Below are 22,206 nucleotides of genomic sequence, written 5' to 3' on the forward strand. Positions count from 1 at the left end.
GCAAATATATAGCCAGCGGAGGCGGTTGACCCGGTGAACTTATAATTTTTCTAAAATATATGTATAAAAAAATATTTTCCTAAAAAATATAGTATAAATTTTATTTTTGACCCCACCCGAAAATAATAATTGTTATAGTGTATTTAATTTTGATCCCATTGACCAAAATTCTTGACTAGGCACCTGATGGTAAGCCCGTAAAGTTCCGGATTCAACCAGTTGAGCTACCTGGATTCGATTTTCGAATTCATTGTTCCTGGCAACTTCCTTCAAGCATTAGTAGGTAAATTTGTAAGTGTAATATCCGCTTGATTTGCTTTTCGAATGCATTTGAAAAGAAATGCTTGTAAAATTTATTTCAAACATAATGTTTGGTTGGTAGACGCAGAAAAGAAAACAAATGGTAAGCACGTCACAAGTAGTGCTCTTCCACTATGCCATAACAGACACTCTCTATATATTGATACATTGACAACTATTCTTAGTAGAAACATTATTGATTCACCGGAGAAAAATGGGAGAAATGGTGTTGCTGATCATTGCATCTTCGCTTCTAATGGCTTCCGTGAGCACGGGCATTGTCGGAGCTGCAAACGATGAGGTGATCAATGTGGGAGGTAAAGTTCTTTGCCAGGATTGCACTCAGGGATGGAATGAATGGCTCAATGGTGCCAAACCTATTAAAGGTAAACTCGTGTTAAGTTACCAGCTCTTCTAAAATCTCACTCGATAATCTAGTTTCTGTCAAAATTTAGGTATTCATAACATTGCTAGATCAAAAGAGCTCTACTAATAAGTTTAATATGTACCTGCATTGTCTGATGATGCAGGTAGCAGAGTATCGATAACATGTTTCAATGAAGGCCGAATTGTGTACTATGGGAGCGACGAGACTGATGAAACGGGGGAGTATGAAATTACGTTCATCGACAGCAAGAAGATCAATCCTAGAGATTGCTTTCTGAGGCTCGTCTCCTCACCGGACCCTGTCTGCAACATTGCTACCAATACTGGTGGTGGCCGGGAAGGGGTTGCGCTGGACAAACCAACCATAGTGTACCGAGATATTACCAAATATCTGCTTGGTTCTTTTTACTACACAACTCCCATGTGTGATGAACCTGATGCAACTGGATCCGAAAACAAGTTCTGATGGTCCTGTTGTTGCTTTGTTTTCGGTTTTGCTTTAATGTATGTTCAACCTGATTCAGATGTTTGTAACATGCTCAGTCTAATTCACTCGTTCAGCAAATTTCAGCATTCATTTTTCTCTGTTCTGTTCAATAACGAACTGTTAGAATAATATAAAATCCTGGAAAGAGTCATTCAGGTTTTAGAGTGATTGGTTCCTTAACATGGTCTCAGACTGGCAGAGGACTCAGGTTCCATCACTGTCACCCCCAACATTTCTCACAATTTATGAGGGACACGAAAGACAAATTTATGCCCCAAAGATGGGCGTCCATGATCCACTCTTCGACCCAAAGATGGGCTTTCGAGTGAGGGGAGTGTTAGAATTATATAAGATCCTGGAAAGGGTCATTCTCTAACAACTCGAGGTTTTAGGATAACTGGTTCCTTAACACGAACTTCGTACATTTTCCTATTTTCTGAATAATAACAAAGCTCATGTACAAGTAGAAGTCTGCAACAGAACATAACTGCATATCCAGACTGTAGAAAAATGCTAGAGAGATGAAAGTGAAAAGAAGACAATTAGAGAGAAGAGAGTGCTAGGGCATTTCGAGAATCTTTGACAATTAAGTGGTATAACAAAATAGAAGATATTAGTCTATACAAGTGCCAGGGGCATTTCAAAGATCTGAACTGCAGCTTTAATAGTTTCGATATCAATGTCTGCCAATGATCCTGTCTTTGATGAAATAATCTTGCATCTTTTCACTTCTGCATCCGGAACAAAGAGCTTCCCCTTCTCTTCGGAGCTGAACAAGGCAATGCTGTTGACAAGAAACACAGAAACATGAATGAGCCCAAAGATATGTACAAGTGCATTGACATATGTGCTGTGGTAGGTCTTCAAGAGATTTCTATTTCGTATAAGTAAAAACTTGCCAAGGTTTTTCCCGTGCAATAGAGAGTTGGACAGCGGCTGTGTTTGTAGCAATTACACCGACTGAATCGTTGATGAGAGCAGCCAACTGCTCCAAGAGAAGGCAAAGCACAAAAGTTATTGTCATGAGAAGGCGAAAAAGTGTCACTCTAGACTATATAGTCTATTATACTTCAAATAATTGTTCAGTTGATGCAAGTTTTAGCCTCTCTGCAAAATGCTCTTTGCTTTGATTATTCGATCACTTTTCTCGGACCTTTGCTTTGACCAGAAAGGAGAGAACTCTGTATTTAGAGGACATAGAACTCAAGGATATCATGATGCCAAGTCGCGGAGGAACTTTTTAGGACGATATGTTGACAAGTAGTTCATAATTTCACACAGACATTCATGCGTTTTAAACTAGGGCTAATTTTCAAGCAGATGAACTATAGAATGATGTCTTTGTATGATGAAATACCTGTCCTGGAGTACTGATGAATACTATACTGGCTTCTTCTCCACCAATTTCTTCAACGTCTTCCCGTACTTTCTCACGAGGAATTACAAAAACTGGCTTCACTCCGCTATTGAAAAAATCACATACCAAAGATTCATTAATATTTAAGTATTTCAGCATTTGCATCCAGAACTATGCGCTACATGTGACATCCACTGCTGCTGACTATATACTGATATAAATAAGTTTGAAAACTCCTAATATGAATCATGTCTATTCTTATAGTTAAAAATAGCTTATTTCTGACATACCGTATGGTGCTGGCTATTTCTGCCCAGGTTTGGATGGGAAGCAAACTATCAGGATCACCACCGGACTGCATTGAAGCTTTTGAATCTGACTGTATACCATGAATCACTACATAGTTTCCTTTCACTGCACCAGCTTTTGTATATTTTTCCATCACGTACTCTTTCAGCTTCCTAGAGATCGATACTTTTAGTGGAGGCAGGGGTTCTCTTGGTACACCACGAGCAGGTCTTCCCAACCAATCGGTCATTTGATGGTACCTGGATTAAGCAATCCGATGATAAATCCTTTCTAGTGAATATATAAATTCCACATTATCCAAATTATCTTTCAACTTTTTTTTATAAACTCTTTCACTACGACTTACATATGGTATCCACCATCTGAGAGGTTCAATCTATCAGGCGTAAATGTTTGAGATAAGAGCAAACCAGCTCCTGCAGAATTCACATTGGGATATATGTAGCTAACTCTGTCCCTTGCAGTAGACATAAACAAGAATGCTGCGTGTCCAAGCCCTGCTAGTTTGGTTGATAAGATCATATCATAATATCTATTCTGTGAATGAGCACAAGACAATGTAGGTCACATTTCCAATGTTAAAATTGCTTTGGTTGTTCTTCTATCCTGAATATATAAATCTCTGAACTTAAAGAAAGCATAGACTTAAAAAAAATTGCAAAATCTAGTTAACCAAAGCAACAAATATGAAATGACTGACCTTGATAATTCCAATCATATCAGTATACTCTGCGGGATCAGGAAAGTCTACATCTGGATCGTAAGCATCAGCCCACCTGACATTTTTATTTAACTCATAAGTTTGTTTCCCTCTAGGTGATGCTATCACGTCCACTTGAACACCTGGATACCGCGCCTTGATTAACTGAATTGTTGGAAAAAACAACAAATTTTCATAAACCCCTCCAGAAATAACACAACAGCATCTTCTAACATCACCTCTGATTTTCAAACCTAGTGAAGCAATTTCCACACTGTACCCCATTGGAAATTTCAAGAAGCCATATGGGTTATCAGGATTATCAGGTGGTCTGGGATCCTCCTCTTGCTTACCATCTGAAAAAATTGATCCATATTCCATTTCAGGATCATCTCCGAAATCAAAAGGGTCAAGCCACTCATTCCTATTTTTAGCATATTGCCGAAAACAAGGCCTCTGTGCATGACAAAGTTGGTCAGACAGTGTGACAGTATTAAAGAAAGCTGCATTGGTGAGATGACTAGCACCTCCAGAAACTGCAGGTGAACATGCGAATTTTGGAACAACTGATTTTGGTAGTAGACATGCTGATGTAGCAGAGGCCATTATGCTCTGTAAATTTTAGTTTGTCTTCTGGTCATTGTATGATATATTAGTTGTCTTAATACAAGATTGATAGATAGGCCTAGCAATTCGAATGTGTGGAAGATGGCTGGATAAGTAGTGGTCCCCTAGTACAATAACATAGGGCTAGGAGAGTGAATGAGTGATCCTAAGAGAACTATTTTTAAAAAAAAAAACAAAAGGATCTTTCATAAATTATAAATCATTCAAGATTACAGCTTGAATCTCAGAATTGTAGCTTCTCCTCCAAAATCTAGTCTAAAAACCTTGTTAATTAAAAATCAAGGGAAGACAATAATTCTTTAATTAATAGAGCATCCAACAGTCTCGATTATCCATGCATTTCTGTACATGGTATCTAACACCAAGAGGATAACATTCTAAAAATGTATTGCTATAGTGTATAACACTGAAAGGGTAATAATTTAAAACAAACCTTTCCGCGAATGTAATCTATATTTTCCATAAGTATGGCTTGAACTTTCCATGATCCTAGCTAGCTTTTATTACACATTGTTTCTAGTATAAATACATACTGATGTTGTAACATTGTGCAAGTAGAAACATTAGTGGGAGAGGGAGGAGAGGGAGGAGAGGGAGAGAGGGAGAGAGGAAGAGAGGGAGAGGGGGAGAGAGATTGAGAGAGAGAGAGAGATGAGAGAAATGGTGTTACTGATCACTGCATGTTCCCTGTTAATGGCTTCCATGAATCTGAATGTTGCTGGAGATTCAAATGATGGGGTGATCAATGTGGGAGGTAGAGTTCTTTGCCAGGACTGCACTCAGGGACGGAGGTTCAGTAATTCCAGACCTATCCAAGGTAAATAACCACCGCCAAGATATTAAAATTTTAATTGTTACTACAATTTTTCATTCTTGATAATAGAATCAAAAAGAGTTCTAAAACTAAGCTAATCTACCGACTATTCTAGAAGTTACAAGTTCAATATCAAATCAAAGTCATGTCACTTATTTGCATTGTTTGGTGATGCAGGTAGCAAAGTATCACTTACCTGTTATGGAAGAAGCCAAGCCGTATACTATGGGAGCGACGAGACTGCTGAAACAGGCAAATACCAGCTCACAGTTAGCAGTTACATCAATGGCAAGAAGCTCAACCCCAGAAATTGTTTTGTCAGGCTTGTTTACTCACCGGACCCTGTCTGCAACTTTGCCACCAATGTTAATGGTGGCTGGACCGGTGCCAGGCTTGACGTACCTACTACAGTGAACCCAAATATCACCAAATACAGGCTCCATTCATTTTTTTACACTACTCCCAGGTGTGAGGAATTCTCCAGAACTAAATTACGATAAAAAGAGAAACATATATGAATTTATTATATTTTGATGCTGATCGATTACACATAACTATATCTCCCTTTTTTAATAGAACTAAAATAGTAAACTTTGATGAATTTTATTGTTTATCTCCGTTTTAAGTGAAAATTGGAAATTTCAGATTAAACAAGGCATACATCAAAATAATCTTAAACAAGGCAGACAATAGACATCAACATATAATCTTTACAACTTTCTATTCAGATGCAAGTAAGCAACTGCCAAATTTAAATTTGCAGTTAATATGCACTTGTAGCCTGCACCTTCGAATAAGCAATGACCAATTTCTTACACGGTGAAGCAGCTTAAGACTAAGCATGGACTTCCAGAACTGTTTTCTAGTAATTACAAACAGGCTTTCATTGAGTTCAACAAAATGGAATTGAAAGGTCTCTAAAAGGTGGCAACTGTGACAGTTTATACAAAATATTAACATGACTAAGGTGAACGAAGGCGGGTGGTAAAAACAAATGTTCACATAAATATCAGCACGGTATGAGGTAAGGATCCATGAAAAGGTATTATTACATAGTCCCGCCTGAACCCATCATCGATGTTTTAGCTGCCAGATGGGTGAGAGCGCATTTGTGATACGCATTCCGCAGCTTTTTGTACTTCTGTACGAAGACTGGGAGATCACATTCATTTTCAAGCAGCAGTTTGTGGACAGTTTCAGATTCTTCATCTGTTTTGATCATTGTCTCTGCAAAATATAGATACAAGTTGTAAAATAATTAAAGTAAATTCATTTTCCAATATTTGCTACCAACTCTTCATAAATATAAACAAAAGAAAATCATTGATTTACCTTGAATGCGCTGGAGCATTGATGGTGGCGAGTATGACATCATAATCTCAGATGTTTGCCTCTCAAGCTCATTTAACTTTTCTCGGGCAGTTGCCAATTCGGTTGTCCAAATTATTCTACACTGTTGACACAAAGAAAACATTACACCTTGGAATATTATTAACAATGTCACGTTGAATGATATAACGATGAAGCCTCAAGTATAAGTGACATTTTTAGGATTCACCTGATTTTTCAACTCCATTATATAAGATTCTTTTTCCAAGTTTTCCCCTGCATTAAAAATTATTTGGATTAATATATTTGGATAGCGGTGATCTGAGATACACAATGATATCTTTGTCTTGAAACTCATTTCAGTAAAATAAAGAGCTGGGAGGCACATTGAAGAAGAAGATACATGTTATGACACTTTAACTAAACAAGCCCATATATATAGGTTAAAAGAAGTAGGACTAGAATGACTAAATATTAGGCACACTTGGTAAAAACAGAAAGCAACAAACTCACTTGCAAGCTGCAGAGTTTCATTTTTAAGTTCATCCCAGACCTGTAATAAAAGTGATGATAGATAAATAACTGCAAAAAATCTAATAATACAAGACTATAACAAGACTGATGAAGAATAATATAAATATAATTTCCACGAGACATCAATAAAGATCATATAATCATAAACAAAAATTCTCAGAGGAAGAATGGCAAAAAGTAGCATTTGCAGCTCACACTGTTCTGAGTTTTGACCATGTCGAGTGAATGCAACAACTGCTGATAGGCATCCTTGTCAGACAAAAGTTTCCTCAATTCATCAACACTGAAAGAAGTACATAACAAGACAACAGACTAATAAGAAACAAACTAGTAACTAACCCTCAAGTGACTTCAAGTGTACAAGTTATCAGTAGAATTCTATGTTCCTGAAATTTACAACCAATATATTAAAAGTAAAATATGGCTGGATCAGAGATTCAGGATGCATGCCAACATACAATGAAATCACCCATAACAGGACAATCATCGTAAGAGAACACACAAAGTAATAACCAACCAACAACCGGTTGCAGTTAGCACCTGATCTAGGGTTTGGGGGATATTATTTTTACAACTCATATACCTACAATCAAATAAATATTACGTAAAAATTTATTTCCTAAATGTTTTGTAAAGTATTAGGATCTATTAAAAATTTGCCTTTGATTTTTAATATTTCACTTAATAAATTTTAAGAAAACAATCTACGTATGATTTCTATCAAAAAGTCATAAACTGTACATATATAATTTGAAGAGACAAAATATAAAATATTCATAATACTAGAGCTGTTAACAAGAATCTTAATTTCCAAAGCTACTTTAATGAATGTTACTTCCACTTCGTGCCACCCTTAGATCTATCGTCGGTCAACAACCAGTAACGATTATACTTATTACTAGTTCTCAGATACTAGTTATAGTGATCATTAGATCAATCAAGGGGAGAAAAAGGCACTTGAGTGCACACAAGTTAATTTCTTTCTACATTTCTCAATAAAATGCATGTAACATCTCTCAAATTGTTATAATAATCTTGATGAATGAACTTACTGGCGTGCAAAAAATGATAACCCCTCTTTTACAAAATAAATGAATATATTAATTTCACTTAATGGATTGCGACATTTGATATGTTCTGAATTACGAAGCTATCTTGCCTCTCCAAAATTTGCAGCAAAATTCTCAAACCAAAAGCAGAACTGGGATTATAAACACTGAACAGTAAATAATATAAATGCCACCTCTTGTCTTTCAAAGAATTAATAATGGCTGCGGCCTCTGCAGGTGGAACATTAGCGAATGACGGAGGTCGATCACCATGCATGTGCGGGAAGGAGTTTGAAGAGCTGCTGCTAGGCGCTGGAGGGCGGGAGGGGGAATTCTGTGAACTTACTACCGATGGAGGATACCATGAATTTGTAGGAATTTCTTGAGGGCGCGCCGGGGTCCCTTGCTCTTGAGAACCCCTGTAGGCACATAAACAAATTCTAAGATTAGTTCTTTTTCTTTTTAGGTATATAAAAAACACTATACAACATTTCCATTCATTATACGAATAACTTAAAAGCATTGATTCATGATACAGTATCATTCTGTCTAGTTAACCCTATCATCACGCTGATAAATTTTATCTTAAAATTTACAAACATAACACTATTAGTAAAAAAATTATACAATATTATCGGGATCGTTCCACTAAAATACCAAATTAAACTTTCAGGTGGGTAAATCTACTACATTACTCCTTCCTTATAACTACTATAATTATTTGACAAACTCAAGCATCCAGCAGATTGAATTCCAGCTACGCCTGTTTCATCACATCAATAATCCCTTAACCACCTACAATTTTCACTTATTTCACGATGATAGTCCCTAAAAATAGTCCTATAAATCAATCTAAATAAAATTTGAGTTCAATTTTGATAATATTAATTCAATAGTTCTACATTTTCCCAAATCATTATCACATATAATCCCTTAACCACCTACGATTTTCACTAATATCACGATACTAATCCCTAAAAATTGTCCTATTAATCAATCTCGATAACTTCATAGTTCAATTATGATAACAATAATTCTACACTTCCCCAAATCATTATCACATAGAACTATCACTTTTTTCACAATAAATAATCCCTCAAAATAGTCCTATAAATCAATCTCGAATTCTCGATAACTTTCCAGTTCCATTTTACTATTATTAATCCTACACTTTCTCAAATCATTATCACAAAACTTTGCAATGGTTAAAATATAGTCTATATCATAACTTAAAATCAACTATAAGTATAACATATATTTAAAACAAATTGGTCAACTAATTCAAAAAAATTAATAATTAATAATATCAATATATAAACACAGCACAATTATATACAAAAATTAAAAAAAACATGAATATCAAAATATTAGGATGAGAAAATACCAGAAAGATTTGAACATGATGAATTCAAAGGTTATTCAAAGATCCGATTTTTGACCCGAATTGTAATAACCCGATCCGAATTGATGATTGTAAGGATGTTTTTCTCCGACAAAACACGGTTATACACAGACAGGCACGTTGTATTGGTAATCAAATGTTGTATGTAACTGTGTTCAACTTGTTCCTGTTCTGTTATGTTTTTGAAGAAACACAATCATGGACTGGGCTTAAAAAATGAATAATTTTAATAATGGCCCAACTGTGAACAACCCTTTGTTGCATGGACTTTGAGCGTTTACATATTTAGCCCAATCAACTCCGATGTAATATTACCACGGCTCAAAACGAATCCGAGTAATCCGGGTTCGACTTGTTAATAACGAATATAATTCGTATTCGTATATAAAACGAGCGGATTTGAATCCTACTTTAAAATACGAACGAATATCGAGTCGAATCTCGTCATTTTGATATTCGGTCATATTTATATATAGTAGTTCGTATAATTTCAGAGTACTTAAATATGTATGTATTAAAGATATACGATTCGATTTCGTTAATTACGTTCATAATATATTTTACATGTCATGCCTTTATATTAAAATTATATTATACAAAATGATTATGTTTTAGTTTTGTACTTATTTATTCGAGTATTCTTAATTTTTTAGTATTATTTTAGACAAATTCGGATCCGAATATATAAAAACGATTAATTCGGTACATAATCGAGTCGAACCGAATCATAAACGAATATTTATATTCGAATTGGAGTCGAATATGAGCAAAAAGTGAAAAATTTAATTCAAATTCGGACCGAATCTGAACGAGTATTTGTAAATCCGAGCTGAATCTGACCTTACTACTGTTCGTACATTCGACTCGCTTTCACCCCTAAATAGTACGCGGCTTGGAATTTTAATTTTGAATCCGACAATTTTTTGCTTTAATTTAAAAATACTTGTATAATAAAAATTAATTTTAAACAGAAGTTGACGTTAGTTATTTTTTTACAGGCATAAAAAAAGGTTGATAACTATTTTGAAAATCTGAAATTCATGTGGCGTGCGGTAGATCTCCAAATAATGGTAAACTATATATAAAGAAATCAAAAGTGATTTAAGAAAAATTAAAACAAACCGGCAAGAAATGTCAAAATAGATATATTAAATCTAATCCACACCAATGTCCTTGATTATAGGTCATTTAAATTTTAATTTTTTTTCTTTTTTTTTAATCAATAGTTTGGAAAATTACAAGGAAATTACTCCTTAATTTGTCATTTAATGACCGGCTTTATTGTACGCAGGAAAGGCACAAACGAGAAGGAGAATATAATGAAATTTTTTATTTGCAATTCAATAATTTTTTATTTTTTATTTGAATAAAATTCAAATTGATCTTTGATTGTTTTTATTTTGTAACTTATATTTTAATTTGTGTAACTTCTATACTACTGACCTAGTTTTAATTTTATTCATTAATGTGTAAGTTACAAATTAATCTTTCTTCCGCTATATATAAAAACTTTTGTTTCATTATAAAGGGGTGGAAAAAAAAGATGTTACTTTCTTTCTTTTCTTTTATTCTTCTTAGAGCTCTAGATTCTATTTTTGTGAGATAGTAGCAATGTTTGTTCGGTTCGTAGAAGGCGGGTTTATTAAGTGCTTGAAAACCACCTTTGTTCGTTGTATCCTGGAAGATAGAAGTCAATCAACCTTCAAACACCATATAGAAGGGGTTTATCTGTTTTAAGGAGAGCATGATTTTCACGTGGCTATTAGACTAACTATTCATAGGTTAAACATCACGGACGATGGATTATTTGACATTCTAATTATTGCAGTGGAGTAGTTGCTTTAGTCTAAAACAAATTGATGTAACACTTAGCTGTAATGAACATGCATGCACAGTGTATTATTTGTCTATTGTATCCTTGAAAATTTTAACACTCTACTGACTTAAGTAGGAGTATGTCACACCTCATTATCTGATTTTTTTTTTGTTAAATAATATCTTTTTTTATTCATGTAAAGTTATGATTACGTGCTAACAAATTATTGGTGCAGCGATCTAGCTATTGTCCTGTAATATGTGTTTTTATGATTATTTATAAAAAAAACTATCAGGTTAAATATCAAAGTAGTTACTGATGGTGATGTTTCATTTTCTTCACTGATCTTGACCGGATATCTTTTGATTACTAAGATCTTATAAATATTAAATAAATACCTCCAAATATGTACTGAAAAAATAAATATATTTTTTTGTTAAATTCTATAAATTTGTCTTCAACGCAACTACAATGCAAAGGAAATATGTGAATTCTATTATTTTAGTTAATATATCTAGATTTAAGAAAATATTACTATTTATTTTAAATTTTACAGTTATTTTATCTTACTTATTTAAATATAAATAGTAAATATAAGTTTTGAAATGTAGATATATTATCTAAAATATTAGAGTTCATAACTTTTCATATTGTTATATTGAAAAAAAATGTGTAGAAGTTAACAAAAGATAATATTACTTTCTCGCCAAATTTTAGAGGTATCCATTTGAGATTTAAATTATCTTGATCGAATTGATATATCGTTAATATCAGTAAACGAATTGAGATATCGCCTCCACTTCAGTGGTCAGTTTGATATATAACTCAAAAAATATCATAATTACATATTTCGGATATTGGAACTAACTGTTTTAATTATCAATTTGTGATTTATCGACAATTTTTAAAATATTGATAATTTATCTGTGATTTATGAAATTAATCAAATATTTTTAACTGATTTATATGCCCATTTTATAACCCTTGATAAAGTTTATTCTCGGGATTAGCTTTCTATTGTGGTGTATAAATGTGTCTTTCTACTTGTTTTTGCACGTTTATTTTGTTAAAGTCGACTATTTTTTGCAAATATGCTCACTCACTCACTGACCCATGACCATATTTTTTGCACGTTGTTTTTAAAAATGCATATAATGCACAGGCACGTTGTTTTTTCAGAAGCAACTGGATTCAAAATTTTAAACATAAAGGGTAGCAGTGATTATATTATACTGTCACAGGTCAGGGGTCACTGGTCACCCGCATATTGAGGGCATGTTCGGCCGCAACTTATAAGTCACTTATTTACTTATAAGACCGTACTTATCGAAGAGTGTTTGTATACCTAATTTATAAGTTAGATTTCCAACTAAATGAGAATGGTACTCATATGAAATCCCAAATAGTGGGAATATATGATTACTTTGCCCGAGAAAATGAGGTTCTCATTTCATTTTGTTTACCTTAAGATGAGTTAGGAAACCAACTCACAGAACTAAAAAGGAAAATTAATCTTCAATAGAGAAGAACAAAGATGAAAGAGAATAAGCCCGTAAGAGTTGTTTCAGTTGGTTTTGGTCACATATTTAAATTTGATGGGAGGAGAATTTATGATTATGACTTCTGAACCAGAACATGTCGTTAAATGCATTTTATCTTAATTCACGTTGTTTGCATAATTAAAGAGGATAAGGAAAAAATAACCGTAGGATTGAAGACCCAGGAGGGGGAACATAATACATAATGAAGAGCTTGTTTTAAGACAAACTGCGTGTTTGGGAAATCTATTAAGTGGACTTATTAACTTATAAGCCCGCAGCAACTTATCGACGAGTGTTTGTCTACCCAACTTAGAAGTTGAATTTATAACTTATAAGCTGATAAGTTTAATGTTAGAATTGACGTATTTTTTCTCAACTTATTTTGATTTTTTGTTTTGTTTATTAACTCTAGTTTTTAAAAATATTTTTTAAAATATTAACCTCACTTAAAATTCAAAAATTAAGATAATTATATTTAAAAATTATTTATTTTAGTTTATTTAAATAAAAAAAATTATGACTTATAAGTTAAATTAGTCAAACACTTGTATAACTTATAAGCATTTATCAACTTATCACTTATTGGTCATTTATTCGATTTAAGCCATAAATTACTTATTTTAAAATTTCCCAAACGGGCACTATTTATTCTTACAATACACTTTTTTTGGTCAGAATTTTATTCATACAAAATTAATATATACCGGATATAAAAAACACAACTTCTACAATATTGTCCAACATACGTACCCCACTGCATATATTAGTTATGATTACGAGTCATGTGGTGTAAAATATAAATAAATGTAAAGTCAATTTTCATGTTCAAGTTTATGATCTTTGAATACTTTACATTCAATACATCAAATTTACAAATTGTATTATTGATATTACATACGAGAAGATTACTCTGCATGCGCTGATCGAGACTCATAGAGTAAAAAGTTGATAAAAAATAATTGATATTAGTAACTTCTCTTAACTACTTAAATTAGGGTCTCGAAAGTTTTATAGGTTTTGATAATCTCAGATCACCCCGGGGCCTTCTCCTTGTAGGGCCCGGACTCACACTCCTTTTAGGCTGTGACAGCAGCGGTGTGCGGTGTGCGGTGTAGCTGTAGGGTGGGAACCTACAAAACAGAACCGAAGGGGGGTGGCGTCCCCGCGGCACCTCCGGCGTGAGGATGAGAAAGGGTTTTGAGGAGAAGAAGGGCAAAGTTGGGATTATGCAGATATATTTGTGAGGAGTATGTGTGTGCATGTAAGCATATGTGAGAGAGAGAGTATATAAGCTTGTAACATGTAATCTTCCTTTTGTTCTACCTTTTATAGGCCTCCTACTAGGGTTTAGGGGTTTGTCCCTTTTCATCTGGACCGTAGGTTGGCCTTTTAGACTGTAGGGCATCTGGACGCCTGGAATGCGTCAGAGTACTATCATATCCGGACCGTAGGAACGTCTTGGATCCCGGGTACCTGGACGGTGGCGATGCTGCCACGTGTCCAGGGCTCCTCAAGGTCAACGCTGAATCCGTCAGAGTATTGTCAGATCCAGACCGTAGGAATGTTCTGGATCTCGGGAACCTGGACGGTGGTGATGTCGCCACGTGTCCTGGGATCTTGTATTTGGGCCCTGAGCCTCTTCACTTGGGCCTGAATTGTTATGGGCTATCATTTGCCCCCCACTCCCTTATGCGGGTTTACCCGGGTGGGGGAGTAGAGTAATTGCCTTTGAGCCGCGACGCCTTTGCCAAATTGTGGGGGTTGTTTGATTTGTTGCCCCTATCCCCGGGGTCAAATGGAAATGAGACTCCGGGGTTGACTTGGTTAGTCATTTGACTTGAGTTCAAGGTAGGATTCCTTGAAATACTCTGGCAAATTTTGGAGGTTGTTTGATTTGCTGCCCCCTAACCTCGGGGTCAAATGGGGATGAGACTCCGGGGTTGACTTGGTTAGTCACTTGACTTTGAGTTCAAGGTAGAATTCCTTGAAATACTTTGGAAAATTTTGGGGGTTGTTTGATTTGTTGCCCCCTAACCCCGGGGTCAAATGGGGATGAGACTCCGGGGTTGACTTGGTTAGTCATTTGATTTTGAATTTGAATTTTGGGCACGGTTTGGTGGGCAAGTACACTCCTGACATTTGATTTGACCGGACTCTGAAAAGTTGTTGCTGCAAATCCGGGATGTCAGACGACTGTTAGGATTCTAGCCGGGGTCAAAGATATACACGTTTTATTCGTATCTTTTGAGTGTACAGTTTTTAATTTCCTCCTCTCTTTTTTGCCTAAAAAGACGCGCCGTGACATGATTACGGTAGTGGTAATAACTGCTGCAGTTATTAATTTGTCGCCAATCAATGGGTGCCACGTGGCCCCGACGGTTTCTTTAACCCAAAAACCGCTCACATCTTCTTTCTTTCTTCTATAAATACTGGTCTTTTCACTCCCATTTTTATTTTACGCAAACACTTCCACAGAGAGAGACGAGAGAGATTCTTCAGAGATTTTTAGGAGCATTTCTTGGTGAAGCCCCATTTCTTTCTCCTGCCCATTTGTAAATATCTCGATTCTTTTGCTTCCTTTTTCACTTTTTCCTTATGTTTTTGCGATGCATGTAGTTATTTTGCGAGAGTTTTCGCTTCGCCACTTTGCATTTCTTGCTCGTATTTCATGACCGCCTTGATGTTTTGGCCTTGAATCTTTGTAGTGTAGCTTTTGCATAGCTTTTCCAATGGCTTTGTGTCTCATTTGTGTAAATAACCTTGATTTTGGTAGCTTTATATGCGAATAAGTGGGTTTTTGGTAGTGTAGAAAGTTGAAGAGTCCGGGGTGTGTTCTTTATATACGTCTCTTGGTTGTATATGTATGTATATGCTGTAGATCTTGTTTTTGGGGTAAGATATGCACATGATTTATTTCTAAACTTTTTCTGTTTTTTGTCTTGTTTTGTTGTTGGGTTCGGGTTTGGCATTGACTCCGGGGTGCGCTTATATAGACATGTATAGTATATGCCAGGTTGCCGTTTTAAACGTATTGCTACTCTTAGGAACCGGTATCCCGAGCGTCCTGTCGGACTAGGTGAACTTAACTCCTTCTACCCCTCTTCCTCTTCTAGCTGTAGTTCAGTAGAGATGCCTCCCCGGGTTGACCAGCCTCAACAAGTTTTAGTTCAGACCCTAGTATTAGGTCCCGGGGGTACCTTATCGAATCCGGATGGGTCATGGGAGGATGTAGATGAATACTTTGTCCAGTGTCGAGTGAACCCCAAGCCCTTGAGCTTTTATTACCGGGATTTATCCGAGGCATATGGGGGCCCGGATGGTTCGGGAGGCCGGGAGCCTTATGATGAGGATGAGATGGATAGAAAGTTCTTCACCGCCCCGGGGACTAGGTATGAGTGTGGGGCGGTTCATAGAGAGGTCCAGGAGAAATACACAGATGTCGAGGTAGATGGTGCCCTTAGGGTTGCCTTTAACCTTGACGACACCTACCAGTGGAGATGGCCTGAGGAGCATGAAAGGGTATACCACAGACCGGAGGGGGGATGGGTTGGAATTCCATTGGAGCATCTCCGGGGCATGCGCCTCGGATTAAATCAGTTCACCAAATCTCTATGCCGGGATGTTTATGGTATCCCTTTTACTCAGCTAGCCCCGAACTCGGTGAAATAGATCAGCTGGTTTTTAGCTTGTTGTCACGCCAAAAATTACCTCCCCACCTTCAAACTTTTTCACCATATTTTTAAAATTAAGAGATCCACCGCTCGGCCGATTTACGAGTTCATGTTTAGGATAGAGGATTGTGGGTATCCCTCTGATAAGATGGTTCTCCCGGTTAATATGTTGACGTCGCTTAAGGGATGGCACCGGGAGTTCATTTTTGTCCGGGGTGGGGATCTGGAGTTCATGCCACTCCATAAACTTGAAATTAAAACAGATAGGTTTCCGGTCCAGCGGCTCGGACAAGCAGCTCTCGCGATGGTTTATGCCTTCTGTGGGGCACTTGGGACGCAGTGGACCCAGGACTATTTTACTAGCAATGAGAACATGCATGCTGCCGGATGTAAGTCTATTGCCTTAGCTTTATTTTGATACTGTAACTTTTATTGATTGCTTGTATCCGGGACTGATATCTTGTTGTTTGCCTTTTCAGGTATTCCGAAGTTGATTCCCTACCCCCCAAATATGTCTGCCCAACTTAAAGATCTGTCGGCCAAGCTGCGAAGGATTGGGGGAATGACTAGCGTGGATGTTGGGAAGAAGAAGGTTGGAGAGGGTGATGATGCGGCCCGGAAGGCGGCGCCGTCCCGCCCGGGGAGGACAACAATCGTGATCAACGAGCCCCGGTCCGAGGACGTGCAGCAGGGGGATGTGATAAGAGTTCCAGCGCCTCGAAAGAGGAAGGGTGCCCCCGCGAGTTCTGGGGATAAAAGTGGTGATGTTTCCGAGGGCCCGGTTTCAAAGAAGGCTGCTATTGATCTGGCTCTGGACACTCCGGAGACTCTGAAGGCCCTGCTTGCTAGTTTTACCCCGGAGGCTCGCCGGAGGGAGTTGTTTGAGAATTATGCCAGCACGGCGGAGAGGAAGAAATACAGGAAGGAGCCCCTCGACGACTTCATGGTCGGGCTTCAGGAGGATATCACTGCTGTAAGCCTTTTTCTTATTTGCCTTCTTCTTGTGCTCTTGTATTTGTGTTTCCTAATCATGATTTATAATGTTTTCAGGCTAACTCCCGGGTTGCTGGACTAGTTTGCATAACCCGGAGCCTTCAGGCGAAGGCTGATGCTGCCGAAGTCTACCAAGTTGAATCCGAACGGCTAACCCGGGAGATTCAGGAGTTGAAGGAGGCCAGTGCAAGGGAGGTTGCTGCTCATAAGAAGATTATAGATGAGATCCGGGGGAGGCAGGACCGGGCTGAGGCTTCTGTCCGGGAGATGAGGGCTGAAAATCAGAAGTTGAAAGATGATCTTGCCGCCCGGCCCACTCCCGAGGAGGTTCTGGCAGGGTTCCGGGGAACTCCCGCGTATTTTGAAGAGCTGAATGACAAAGCGCTGGAAAAGATCCAGATCTGCTGGAATGTTGCTTCGAAGTATCTCGGCGAGGAGCCTCAAGGTACAATAGACGTCTTCCTGGAGAAGTATATAGAAGAGGAGACCCGATTGGAGCAGGAAAAGAAAGCTGTCCGGGCAATGGAGTCTGGTGTTGGGACGTCCAGTAATGTTCCCTTCTTCTCCGGGTCGCCACTTGTTGAGCAGCCTCCCCTACCAGAGGGCAATCCAGAGCAGCCTCCTTCGCCTCCCGCCGACTCTGCCGCTGAAGCTTAAAGATTCTGCCATGTCTTGGCATGTAATTTTTATTTCCTTGTTTTTAGCTCAAGTCATTCCGAACTAAGCCTTTTGGCTTTTTAAACTTGTTTGTAATTTGAATGATCTCGGTTTGCCTCTCCGGGGTGTGTCTCCCCGGGGTAGTTTAATGTGATTGTGTTCCGTTTCCTTCATATTGATTTGCATGTTTAGAACTTAGAATTTGAATAGTAGTTAGGAATTTTCCTAAGGACACATGGGCTGCGTTTTAGTGGACCCCGGGATGGGGTAGTTTTCAATTTGATGAAAATTTAAAGTACACATGGGCTGCGTTTTTGGACCCCAGGATTGGGTAGTTTTCAATTTGATGAAAATTTAAAGTACACATGGGCTGCGTTTTTCGGACCCCGGGATGGGGTAGTATTTTTAACTTTCTAAAATTTTATGAATACTCATTGGCTGAGCTTTTATAAAAAATATTTTATAAATACACGTTGGTTGTGTTTTGCGGGCCCCGGGATGGGGTAATTTTCAATGTGATAGAATTTTCTCCTTGGGATTGGATAACATTTCTATACCCTTTTTATAGAATCTTTGAGTACACATGGGCTGCATTTGTTTAAGTTCGATAGCAAATAAAGGAACGTAATGAAATTGGTTCAAGGTATGGAACGCTTAAAGTAGAATTTTTCATTCCTATTGAAAGCAAAAATTACATTCTGGGGTGAATGAGGACAATGCTTACATCAAAAAGTTATAATATATATGTGGGTGTGTTTCCAGAGTGTGCACCTTTTTGTCATTGGTATAATTTCCTTAGGCGGTTTCCATGCCAGGTGTTGGGGACCTCGGTTCCGCTGAGGTAGTTCAGCTTGTAAGTTCCCGGACGGACCACTTCTTTGACTATATAAGGGCCTTCCCAGTTCGGCTGTAGTTTTCCCTGGTTAGTTGGGTCTGAGGCTTCAGTGTCCCGGAGGACTAGATCTCCCGCTTCATATTCTCATATCTTGGCTTTCTTTGCAAAGTAGAGCTTTGTTTTTTCCTTGTAGTTTTCCATTTTTTCTACGGCCCGATCTCTTACTTCATCCAGGAGTTCGAGGTTGGTCCTGAGGCCTTCTATGTTGGAGACCTCGTCAAAGTTGGTCACTCTATGAGCAGGGGATCCGGTCTCTACCGGTAACCGGGCTTCGGTACCGTAGGCAAGCTTGAATGGAGGAACCGGGAGGTAGTTCTGTATGACCATAAAATCTTTGGGAGTTCATCTGGCCAGTTCTTTTTAGAGTCTTCCAGTCTCTTTTCCACGCTTCGGAGTATGGTTCTGTTTGTGACCTCAACTTGTCCATTCCCTTGTGGGTGGGCAACAGATGCTTTTTTGTGTCTAATCCCGAGCTCTTTCAGATAGGTTTCAAAATCTGAACCCACGAACTGTGGACCATTGTCCGAGATTAAAACCATCGGGATCCCGAACCTCATTACGATCATGTCCACAAACTTGATGCAGTCTTGCTGGTTAATGGTTCTCATAGCCTTGGCATCCGCCCACTTAGTCATATAATCTATTGCTACCAGAACATAACGGAGATCCCCTTTTGCTCGAGGAAGAGGGCCAATGATGTCAATTCCCCAGACAGCGAATGGGATTGGTGAGAGAACGGATCCCGGGAGGCTCGAACCCTGCTTTGGTACGTTGCTGAACTTCTGGCACTTACTGCGTTTCTTGACATAGGCGACTGAATCAGCGTGGATTGTTGGCCAGTAATAGCCTTGTCTGATGACTTTGTAGGCTAGAGCTTTAGCCGCTAGGTGATCCCCGCAGATCCCTTCATGAACCTCCCGGAGGCAGTAATCCGCTTCCTCCGGATCAACGCACTTTAGAGTTGGTGCAGAGAAGATTCTCCGGTATAACTGATTGTCTTCTAGAAAGAAGCGTGCAGCCTTATACTTGAGGTACCGGGCTTTGTTCTGATCTTCCGGCAGGGTACCGTCCTTGAGGTAGGCTATGTAAGGCGTCATCCAATTCTTCGGGTTGCTAACACATAATACTTCGTGTCGATCGGTGCTGGGGGCTCCGAGCTCCTCGAAGTAAACCGAGCTGCTTAAATCTGAAGTATTCTGGACGAGCTTTGACAGCTCGTCTGCTTTTGCATTTTCTTCTCTGTTTATCTGCAAGATGGTCGAGTCCGGGATGGTTTCCAGGATTGCTTTAACCATTTCCTGATATCGGGCCAATTTAGGATCTTTTGCGACATATTCACCATTGGTTTGTCTTACCACGATCTGAGAATCACTGTAGATTGTTAAACTCCTTACTCCAAGGGATTTAGCTAGTCTGAGCCCGGAGAGTAGGGCTTCATATTCAGCCTGGTTGTTTGTTGCTTTGAAGGCGAAGGTGATGGCCTGCTGAATTGCGAATCCATCCGGGCTGGAGAGGATCAGACCGGCTCCGGACCTTTCGGCTGTAGCCGAGCCATCAACATGTAGCGTCCAAAGATCCCGGTTGTTAGACTCTTTTTCTCCTTTGGAACTGGTATCAGGCGTTTCGGGGGTTTCTGGAAAAGTACATTCCATGACAAACTCGGCCAACGCCTGGGCTTTTATGGTTGGCCTCGGGATAAATTTGATATTGAACTGGCTCAATTCAATTGCCCAATTGATTAACCTCCCGGAGGCGTCCGGCTTGTGGATGATTTGGGAAGTGGTTGATTGGTGATTACTCTGATTTCCCTGCCTTGGAAGTATTGTCTTAGCTTTCTGCTCGAGTGTACGAGGGCCAGTGCGAATTTTTTCAAGTTTGGGTACTGGGTTTCGGCATCTTTCAGGACTTGGCTCGCATAGTATACCGGGGTCTGCGTCCCATTCTCCTCCCGGATGAGTGCGGAGGATATTGCTCTTTCCCCGGCTGCGATGTAGAGGTAAAGGGGCTCCCCGGGCTTTGCTTTTGATGAAATAGGCGGGTTCATCAAATGTCGCTTTACTTCCTCAAATGTTTTTTGACAGTCCGGGGTCCAGTCGATTAGCTTTTTGTTCTGGGCTCCTTTTAACAGTTCGAAGAATGGTAGGCATTTCTCTGCCAACTTTGGGATAAATCTTCGAAGTGCTGCTAGGCATCCTGAGAGCTTTTGGATGTCTTTTTGAGTTCGGGGAACTGTCATTTCCATTATAGCTTTGATCTTCTCCGGATTGGCTTCTATTCCTCTTTCACTGACCAGAAAACCCAAAAACTTCCCGGAAGGGACCCCGAACGTGCATTTCTCTGGGTTCAGCTTCATGTTGTACTTCCTCAAGTTGTCGAAACACTCCCGAAGGTCCTGGATGTGCTCTGAGATTATGACCGACTTGGCGATCATATCATCAACGTAAGATTCCATGTTTCTGCCCAGCTGCTCTCTGAAGATGGTATTCATCATTTTTTGGTATGTTGCTCCGGCGTTGATTAGGCCAAACGGCATCATGACAAAAGCGTAGACGACCCGGTGTATGATGAATGCCGTTTTCGCAATGTCTGCCGGATTCATCTTGAACTGGTTGTAACCCGAGAAGGCATCCATAAATCTTAACATAACATGGCCCGAGGTCGCGTCTATCAGCTGGTCGATATTGGGCAGGGGGTAAGAATCTTTAGGGCACGCTGAATTGAGGTTTGTATAATCCACGCACATTCGCCACTTGCCATTGAGTTTTTTGACCAGCACAACGTTTGCTAGCCAGTCCGGATACTTAATTTCATAGATTATGTCTGCCTTTAACAACTTCTTGACTTCTTGGTCGATTGCCTGTTGCCTTTCCGGGGCGAAGTTCATTCCCTTTTGTTTGATTGGTTTTTGCTTTGGATCTACATCCAGACTGTGCATGGCCACGGATTCATCGATCCCCGGCATGTCTTCCGGGGACCAGGCGAATACGTCAGCGTGTTCTTTTAGTAGATCGATGAGCACCTTTTGGAATGTGGTTTCCAAGCCTTTTCCGATTTTGATTTTTCGGGTGAGGTTCCCGGGTTCCAAATCTACCTCGATTGTCTGTTGGGCAGGTTCTACCTTCGTCTTCTCCTTGCTCTCTACAAACTTTTGAATCCGGGCATCAGTGTTGGTTGCGCTGTATCCGGAGTCTTCGATCATGTTCACATCCAGACGGGCCCTTTTACTAAGGTGTTCTCGATGTTTCTTTCTGCTTTGTCCCTTGGGCAGGGACATTATTTTCTTCTGGTTTTCCGGTTCCGTTTCTGCCATGAAGAGTGCTTGACCATAGCATTTACCT

At 38.8% G+C, this 22,206-nt stretch overlaps 3 protein-coding genes and 1 long non-coding RNA gene across 4 annotated transcripts; 2 read left to right on the forward strand and 2 right to left on the reverse strand.

Moving 5' to 3' along the window:
* Positions 1-354: 354 nt before the first annotated feature.
* LOC141709017 (pistil-specific extensin-like protein) lies at positions 355-1,395 on the forward strand. The gene is made up of 2 exons (XM_074512898.1): positions 355-686; positions 831-1,395. The coding sequence occupies exons 1-2, from the start codon at positions 515-517 to the stop codon at positions 1,151-1,153; spliced, it is 495 nt and encodes a 164-aa protein (XP_074368999.1). The 5' UTR covers positions 355-514; the 3' UTR covers positions 1,154-1,395.
* Positions 1,396-1,696: 301 nt separating this feature from the next.
* LOC141709014 (photosynthetic NDH subunit of subcomplex B 1, chloroplastic) lies at positions 1,697-4,219 on the reverse strand. Its single transcript, XM_074512896.1, has 6 exons — positions 3,541-4,219; positions 3,187-3,377; positions 2,822-3,079; positions 2,532-2,637; positions 2,074-2,159; positions 1,697-1,958 (listed from the first exon to the last, which is right to left on the reverse strand). The coding sequence occupies exons 1-6, from the start codon at positions 4,144-4,146 to the stop codon at positions 1,793-1,795; spliced, it is 1,413 nt and encodes a 470-aa protein (XP_074368997.1). The 5' UTR covers positions 4,147-4,219; the 3' UTR covers positions 1,697-1,792.
* A 528-nt stretch (positions 4,220-4,747) lies between these two features.
* On the forward strand, positions 4,748-5,376 carry LOC141709018 (uncharacterized). The gene is made up of 2 exons (XR_012569684.1): positions 4,748-4,984; positions 5,159-5,376. It is a non-coding gene; the product is annotated as an uncharacterized LOC141709018 (long non-coding RNA).
* A 297-nt stretch (positions 5,377-5,673) lies between these two features.
* LOC141709016 (vacuolar protein-sorting-associated protein 37 homolog 1-like) lies at positions 5,674-9,459 on the reverse strand. The gene is made up of 7 exons (XM_074512897.1): positions 9,278-9,459; positions 8,088-8,312; positions 7,040-7,127; positions 6,824-6,863; positions 6,540-6,586; positions 6,314-6,434; positions 5,674-6,208 (listed from the first exon to the last, which is right to left on the reverse strand). The coding sequence occupies exons 1-7, from the start codon at positions 9,292-9,294 to the stop codon at positions 6,030-6,032; spliced, it is 717 nt and encodes a 238-aa protein (XP_074368998.1). The 5' UTR covers positions 9,295-9,459; the 3' UTR covers positions 5,674-6,029.
* Between the last annotated feature and the right edge of the window lie 12,747 nt (positions 9,460-22,206).

Source organism: Apium graveolens, chromosome 2, assembly GCF_009905375.1.
Source record: "Apium graveolens cultivar Ventura chromosome 2, ASM990537v1, whole genome shotgun sequence".
Classification (NCBI taxonomy): domain Eukaryota; kingdom Viridiplantae; phylum Streptophyta; class Magnoliopsida; order Apiales; family Apiaceae; genus Apium; species Apium graveolens.